At 37.4% G+C, this 9,086-nt stretch overlaps 1 protein-coding gene across 1 annotated transcript in view; it reads right to left on the reverse strand.

The window, feature by feature from the left end:
• Nucleotides 1-9,086, reverse strand: part of Sp3 (Sp3 transcription factor) — a 47,420-nt gene that overhangs the window by 32,549 nt on the left and 5,785 nt on the right. The window contains exon 4 of the mRNA XM_021154401.2: nucleotides 3,416-4,775. Within this exon, the coding sequence (XP_021010060.1) occupies nucleotides 3,416-4,775 (1,360 nt within the window). The remainder of the gene's footprint in view (nucleotides 1-3,415; nucleotides 4,776-9,086) is intronic.

A 9,086-nucleotide genomic window follows, 5' to 3' on the forward strand; every position in this document is an offset into this window, starting at 1 on the left:
CACACCTACAACACCCACACCTACAACACAACACACCTACAACACCCACACCTACAACACAACACACCTACAACACCCACACCTACAACACAACACACCTACTAACACCCACACTTACAAACACACAGGCTTAATAGTCTCCAAATGAAATTATACTATCTTTTATTACTTGCTTCTGGACTACCTATCAAAAAACAAATCCAACCTTGTATTTAAGCCAGTGTTTCTATTGAGTAGCATCTGAAAAGCATTCTTAAAAGCATTTAATGTATCCCAGGTTACTTTCCAAAATATGTGTCCTGCTCATGTCTGAGAGGCTAAAGAAAGACTGATGTGTGACTACACTGAAAACTACAGAATTGTTAAATATGCTTTAAAAGATAAATTTTGTATGTGGATTATACTTCAGGATTTTTAAATATTTCAGCTTGTGTCTTCATATGTCTGTCACAAGTAGTTCTTACACATAAAAGGATTAAATTCAAAGCCTGTTGTATGCTAACCACTGAACAACACCCCCAGTCCAGGATTCTCTTTTTAACTTCTTAAATAGGACTGCAGTTCAAAAACACATTTTGTCCATATTAGAATTTCCATGATGTCTGTCTCTCCCTACCCCCACAAACACTCAGGGCAAGTGGGCACATAAAGCTGAAAAGGATTGGAGTTTAAGACCCAGGTTCAATTCCCAGCACTACATAACAGCTTACAACTGTCTGTAATTCCAGTTCCAGGACTCCTGACATCCTCACAGACATACATGCAGGCAGAATACCAATGTACATAAAATAAAATCATTAAAAAAATAATGCTTTTAAAAAACTGAAAAATAAATCTTAAAGAGTGCCTGCCTAAGCATGTGTCAGGCCTGTCTTAGTCTCCAGCATCAAGGAAACAGACAGACAGACTCATCACATCAACACACTGACCATTACAGGAAAATCCACTCGCCAAACAGACAAAAGCCTTAAAGAGAAAACAACCCAGGCATGGTGGTGCATGTCTGTAATCCCACCACTAAGGAGGCTGAGGCAGAAGGATCAATGCTACAAATTAAAGCCCAGCCCGTCCTACACAGCAAGATTCAGTAACAGTCAGGACTACACAACACAAAAAGGGAAAACATGGTTTACATTTTTGCAAATCCCTGAATGCCTAAGGGAAGAAAAGACAGAAGCTCAGATCTGTTTCTGCACTAAATTGCTTGTGAAATGTGGTTTGGGCTGAAGCATATGAATAACTTCACAAAGAGATGTAGCTGGGAAAGGAAGGAATAACAACAGCCTGTTGGCTAATTATGGGTATTCTTTGATACTTGACAAGTGGCAGTCTTTTAAGACAGTTTTCATGCAATGTGCAACAGTTGGAAATTTTGTGAACATTTTTATTGAGTTATCAAGTAGGTTTTCAGTGAAATTGTAATTTGTCTTTAAAAAGTACAGTCATTAAGAATACACAACAGGGTTGGAGAGATGGCTCATTGGGTAAGAGCACTGACTGCTCTTCCAAAGGTCTTGAGTTCAATTCCCAGCAACCACATGGTGGCTCACAACCATTGTAATGAGATCTGATGCCCTCTTCTGGTGTGTCTGAAGACAGCTACAGTGTACTCATATAAATAAATCTTTAAAAAAAAAAGGAATACACAACAAACGAGCTGGGCGTGGTGGTTCATGCCCTTAATCCCAGCACTTGGGAGGCAGAGGCAGGCAGATTTCTGAGTTTGAGGCCAGCCTGCAATCTACAGAGTGAATTCCAGGACAGCCAGGGCTACACAGAGAAACCCTGTCTCAAAAAACAAACAACAACAACAACAACAAAGAAAAAAGAAAAGAATACAACAAACATTCATACCATTTAAGGAATTTTTTTTCTCTTTACCATGTGTACCTATGTCTGTATGTGCATGCACACGAGTATGCAGGTGCTTACAGAAGCCAGGAAAAGATATCAGACCTTTACGAGCTGGAGTTTACAGGTATTTATGAGTCACCCAACAAGCTCTTAACCACTGAGTTAAACTTAAATTTTAACCCATCAGTCAATGTGAACACATGAAAATACAAACAACTTTTTAGTATTAGGAAAAAGATTTCTGAAAGGATACTCAGGCTCTCTAGAAATCTACAAATCAACTTTTGAAAAATTCTATTCTAAATCACTTAGTGGTGGTGAGCACCTTTAATTCTAGCACTCAGGAAGCAGAGAGAGGCAGATCTCTTGAGTTTGAGGCTAGCTGGGGCTACAGGGAAACCCTGTGTCAGAAGTGGGTGGAGGGTAGGAATTTTATTCTAACTAGTTTCGGAAACCCAAGCTACAGTAAAGATTTCTAAATGCAAATCTGACCCTCAAGGACAAACTCATCTTTCTAGGCATATATAACAAATCTGTAAGAACACAAAGGAGAAAGGGGAAAGGAGTCATGAAAAGTGTGATGGAAACCACTTCAATCTCTTCAAGTCTCTGCCCCAATTCACCTTTAGAAACAGACTGGGAAATTTAAACAGTATGATCTCCACAGAAATCCAAATATGAAGTACAAGAATTAATGTTATAAAAGGACTTAGTATAAAACAAAAATATTCATCATATCTAGACAAATAACATTAATACAGTAAACAATGGTGCTACCTTTTAAAGCTTCATTAGTTAATTGTGCATGCAAAACATTCAATGAATAAACTTGAAACATCTATAATACATACTTATCAATAGCTATTTCTGACAACCAAATTTAATGGCAACTATCACAAAAACCAAAGAATGTTAGGTGTACACAGTTTCTAGTCAATAGTTATCCTGTCTAATATCTACGTTTTATACAATGAAGAAATGGAATTTTCCAGAGAAAAATGGCTAAGTCAAAAATCACAAACCTAGTGGCTGAGACAGTACCCTCAAGCCCCCAGCACCATGTTTTATTATGCCAACCTGATACTCCACCCGAATACAATATACATTACATTTAATTCAGCCAGCCATGGTGGCACAAACCTTGAATCACAGCACTAAGGAGACAGAAGTAGGCATATCTGAGTTCAAAGCCTGCTTGGTCTACACAGCAAGTTCCAGCCAAACTTGGACTAACTACCCTTTCATTCCCTCCCCATAAACAGAAGTCAAACTCATCCCATACCAAAACCAATAGACAATCTCCTGCCAAATTAAAGGGAAAAACTATGTCTGATAGTTGATAGTACCGATCAGATGTTAAAACAAATAAATACCTGCTGTAGAAAAGAAAAATATTACCAGTACAATAGAAAATCTTTCACTTCAAATAAACAAAGTTTCAAAAAGAACAATTTGGAAGATTCTATGATGCCTCGTACACATAAATACAAGGATATACAACTAAAGCAGTTTTCCTGGATATTATCATTGCACTTATAATTGACATATCATTAAGACTCACCTGCAGGACTGTCGGCATTCTCTCCTGGATGTAGCTGTATACCAGTAGAATCTATAGAATTTACTGTAACTGTCTGTAGATTTGGCAACTGACCAGTGCTTAGACTAACTGGAGTTGAAGTCAAGGCTCCACCTGCTGCGACTTGGCCAAGCGTGAGTGTCTGAACAGGCGTCAAAGTAATTTGTTGGGCAGCGGTATTTTGTATTTGCAAATTCTGCAAGTTCTGGACCCCTTGTACTTGAAATGTTTGCCAAGTTATCTGTCCAGAAGGGGTCACTGTCTGTGCCTGGATTAAAAAGGTTCCAGGATTCAGCTGCAACTGAAGGTTTTGCAAAGCCTGTTGTGATATATTTTGACCACTGGCTTGCACGCCATGGATTGTCTGTGGTGTAATACCTTGCACAATTTGGGCTTGACTGGTTGGCTGCTGAGAATCTTGAAGTTGTAGATGTTGTACAACAGGCTGTGCTGTAGAAACCTGAATATTCTGAGCCTGTGTCTCTTCAGAAACAGGCGACTGGATATAATTTCCCTGAAGATCTGAAGAATGGACTTGCCCACTAGTAGTAGTCAAGCTATTTGTGTTTTGCTGTAATATACCTGTACTATCTATTGTAACAGGCAACTGTGATGAAGAGGATGTTGGCACAAATAAATCTGTATCAGCATTAGTTTCATTAACATCAGGAGAAACCCGCTCACCAGTCCTTTCTGAATTGTCTGAACTATCCATAGCTTGTCCTGTGTTTATCAAATGTCCGTCGGCATTAATGCCTGCAGTCATTGTCTGAGAACTTCCCGAGAGTCCCAAAGAATCTAGATCGACACTATTGATTGGTACAAAGGTAATATTTCCTGGCAGACCAAGAGGCACATTAGCGACTACTTGAGTTTGGCCAGGAAATGATGAGCCACCAATTGCAACTCCCTGAACCTGGACTTGACCAGTCTGTGGTATGAGATTCTGGATATTAGCAGGAGGTGTTCCAGAGGCCAGTAAGGTTTGATTAGAGCCAGGAATGATCTGAATTTGGCTGTTTTCTTGATTTATGCCCCCATTATCTGAGGAGCCTGTGAAGCCAATCTGAACCTGCTGAGCATCTGTTGACTGAATCTGTGGTATTACTTGATACTGAACATTGGACACTGTACCATTTGATGAATCTGATCCTGGTGCAACTGAAAATATTTGTTGATTCTGCAAATTCTGAAGGGGAAGGACATACTGCCCACTTGAAGTAGCAGCACCTGGAATCTGTACTAGATTACCAGCTTCATCTTTTATAGTTGTAGGTGTAGCTGACAAAACCTCCCATCGGTTTGGTGCTCCTCCTAACTGTGCAGAAGCCAAATCACCTGTCTGGATGAAGAAAACAAAAAAAACGTTGTGATGTATTTGTGACAACTTAACCCAATTTGCAAAAAAAACCTCACCTGGTATAAATTCAACTATGTGAAAATAAAAGCCATCCTAATAGCACAAGAGTTCCAACACAAAAGCAGTACTATACATACCATGATAATTTTCACTTCTTGATTTAAGTTACTAAAAACATATAATACATCCTATTTAAGTGGGGATATGTCTTAATCAGAATAATCTAGATTATATTGCAGCCACACTTTTTGGTAGAGGTGAGCAAGGTCTCACTATGTTTGTTGCCCAAACTTGTCTTGGAACTCACATATCCACATGATTCTTCAGTCTCAGTCACAGCTGCTGAATAAACTGGGACTATATAGGTGCACAGTACAATGCATGGCAATACAAACTGATCTTTTAATCACTCATCTATAATCTTTAAACTATATAAAACAAAGGGGCATAAGCAAGATTATAAACAGGACAGAGAACAAAGACTATGCAATTCACTAAAAATATTTAACTAAGCTACCTTTAATTCTGACACTTGGGAAGCAGAGGCAAGTAAATCTCTGAGTTCAAGGCCAGTCTAATCTACAACGCAGACTGTTGTGGCTACACAGAGAAACCCTGTCTCAAACAAACAAAAAACTTTAAAAACTCTAGATCGGCTAGAACACACCTGTAGTGCCAACACTCTGTCTGGAGGGAGAAGCAGAGGACTTCCTTAAGTTTAAGCCTGGGCTATATAACAAGACTTTTTTAAAAAACGCCATCAGGTACTATTGAGGGAAGAGGGAGACACAAACAGCATGATGTTTGTTAACAAACCATATGAATTAGGAGAGTAAATCTATGTTATTGCTATGTCATAAATCTAAAAACACTTCAATTTTATGATGTGTAAACCACCAAACAACATTCTTTTTCTTTACTAACTACTGGGGTGCTGAGGGAGGGGTTAAGACCTTAACAGCTGGGCAATATTAAAGCCCCTCCTATCTATAATCCCAGCACAAGAGAAGGTGAGACAGGATCATATGGAATCTAAGGCCAGCCTGGGCCATCAATATCAAGTAAGGCCTTGTCTCAAAGAAAAACAAAACTTAATGAGAAAAGGTGATTGCCCTACGACTACACAGTAAAATAGCTAAGTCTATAAAGTTTTACTACTAGGTAAATACTGGAGAATAAAGAATGTAACTATATCTATTACTCTAAAATTGCAGTAGAATATGAAGCATACATGTACTACATCCAGTAACCCACAGGATTCTTAACTGTCACCCCCATGGCTTAGAGATTCAACATTAGAAAAGTGTCACTGTAGGCAAAAAGAATGCAAAAAAAAAAAAAAAAAAATTCCTACAAGGTCAACAAGTAGATTCTTTTAAGGGAATAAAAATAGCAATATCTGAGCTGAGCAGTGGTGGCGCACGCCTTTAATCCCAGTACTTGGGAGGCAGACGCAGGTGAATTTCTGAGTCTAAGGCCAGCCTGGTCTACAGAGGGAGTTCCAAGATAGCCAGGGCTACACAGAGAAACCCTGTCTCAAAACAACAAAAAAGAGAAGAGGGGAAAAAAAAAAGGCATTATCTGACATTTGGCCTTTTCTTTTATATACCAAATACTACAGTAACACACTTTTAAAACAATCCTGTGATAAACACTATTCACATCTACACTTCACAGATGAGAAATAAGAAAGACAAGTCACATAGTTATCAAACAGCAGACAATAAGGTAAATCTACAGCTCAACCCAAAGCCCTCTCAACTACTGTTATGCTCACCCCTCTCTGATGACCAGGGGTAAAGTATACTAAGACCAATTATAAAATAAAGACACTAGAAAGAAGGCCATATATTATTTACCATCAAAATAAAGCCATTTTGACTTCACTGTATTCCATATTGTGAGTTTCAATAACTCTGTATGTCACTGGACAATGAAAAATACAAACATAGCTTATCCAGCAATGTCAAAGTAGCTATATAACTGAGCACCAAGGAATCTCTGTATGACCCAAAACAGTATATCCATTTCTTACGAAGTACTACTGGGGCAAGCGAGTCTGTTTACAAGTCACACTAACTTCTGTGGAAAGCTTTCACAGCAGTACTTATCTTTAACTTTGTTTGTTTTTAATAGTCCCCTTTGAGAATATATGAGACACTAAGAAATTCACTACTCAATTTTCATGCAGTTGAAAAGTCTATATTTCAAATGGACCACAGTTCATTTCTGACTTAATGCAAGCATTTGAGCAGATCTGTGAAGATGAAATAAGCATGTACAAGCAAAACAATAAAAACCTTTGTCCACAAATGGTCACAATTCTATGCAAGCAAATGTAGACACACATGCTAATGCAATGTGAAAGTGGTATACACTAGACACATAATCAAAGCACAATGTGGGAACAGAGAGGGGGTGGGGGTGGGGAATTGTCCACACTAATTTGGAAGTCATATTAGAATGTAAGCTTTTACTTTGGTCAGTTAAGAGGCATTAATAAACATATAGAGACGATAAAATACACAAGACTTTTTAAAGAGTCTAACTTAAGGGTCCGAGAGGATCCAGCACAGGCTTATAGTCACACAAAAGCAATGGGAACAGTTCCATCAACTTGTAAATGGCTTTACAGGACATGCTGACTTGTCGGACTTTAGACAGTAAATGAGAACTATGCACGGTTCATAAGCAAGTGATTGCTGCAATCACATTTGTATTTATAAAGATAAACTAAAGGCTCAGTGAAGGGGACTGAAATAAATGCACAAGAAAATAAAGACGAAGAAACTGAACCTATTGCAAATCTCCAGGCCTGAACTCAAATACACTTAAAAACTTAATCTTCAATGTTTATATCAAGGACCAAGCACTGAAGTCACTTTTGGTCAATTCTAATTTAGAATTGAAATTATAACCAGAACTAATCTTTCCAAACATAAACAATTTGTTTTATTTCAGTCTTTTGGCATTTTAAGTAAATTGATATTTACTTAGTCTATTTTGTATTAAAATCTGCATAAAAATGAACAAAATCCATTCATCATCTTAAGTTATTGTTCAACTGAAAAATCAACAGTCAGATTTTTTGCTTGCACTAAATTCACAAACATTCTTGGGTTATTTAGACAATTATAGTACTTTGTCATAAGCTAATTTTACAGAACTGTATTTTTGTCCATTTTCTTTTAAAAGTGATCAATATATGCTACCTAAAGATATATAGATAGGTAATTTCTTACAGGAGTAATAATGAAGTAGATTTTAACCATGAGTGACCAGCTTTCTAGTCAACAAATTCCTTGACTATACATAGGTACTCATGTACAAGTCTGCATAAATACTGTCCACGTCACCCTTCAGAGCTAAGTAAACTACAGCACCAGCTTCCCATAGTATAAGCAGTTAAATGACGGGGGAAATCTGCATATCTGAGGCAAAATAATGTATTAAAACTTTTGTGAATAATCCTAAAGTAAAAAGCATTTTTTAAAAATATATTTAAGGCCAGGTACAATTGTTTATATCTCTAATTCCAAACATTTGGCAGAACCTCAAATGAGACCAACCTAGGAGATACATACATATATACATACATATGTATGTATGTATATATTACATCCCTGTCTGAAAAAGAAGAGGGAAAAAGGAAAGCAAATATATATGCACACAGTATCTATATGCAAAGCATGTAATTCCAAGTTATCATTAATTATTAAAACTATGATATCAGGTTTTAAAAGCACCCATTAGATACCTGGAACAAAGATCAATATATACTTTATGAATAAATAAAAGAAATACATAAAAGAAAATTACAGAAAATATATAGAGGACGAAAGAAATCAGTAAAACTGACTTTTTAGATATTAGCACCCAAGGAACCAATTTTTAACCTACATATGTAATTCTACAATGAGCAAGTCCCAGATAGTCCAACACTACAAAGCCTGAAGTTTGAAGCCTTTTCCTTCATAAAAGAAGTTCCATTAACACACCAATAGAAAAGATTAAATACCAGACGGAGAAGCGATAAATTAGAAAGTCATCCAATACCAAAAGGCAGTGACTGGAAATACTACAGAAACAAAGGGAAACACTAATACAACCAGGAAGGCCTTGGATTGCCTTGGGGGCCTGATAACCCTCTATGCAAGTTCCCAAATAAAACTACGTCTTATTAGAAAATGAACAAGGCAGAGACAAAGTTTGGAGCTGTGATGAAAGGATGGACCATCTAGAGACTGCCATATCCAGGGATCCATCCCATAATCAGCTTCCAAACGCTGACAC

This window comes from Mus caroli, chromosome 2, assembly GCF_900094665.2.
Source record: "Mus caroli chromosome 2, CAROLI_EIJ_v1.1, whole genome shotgun sequence".
NCBI lineage: Eukaryota > Metazoa > Chordata > Mammalia > Rodentia > Muridae > Mus > Mus caroli.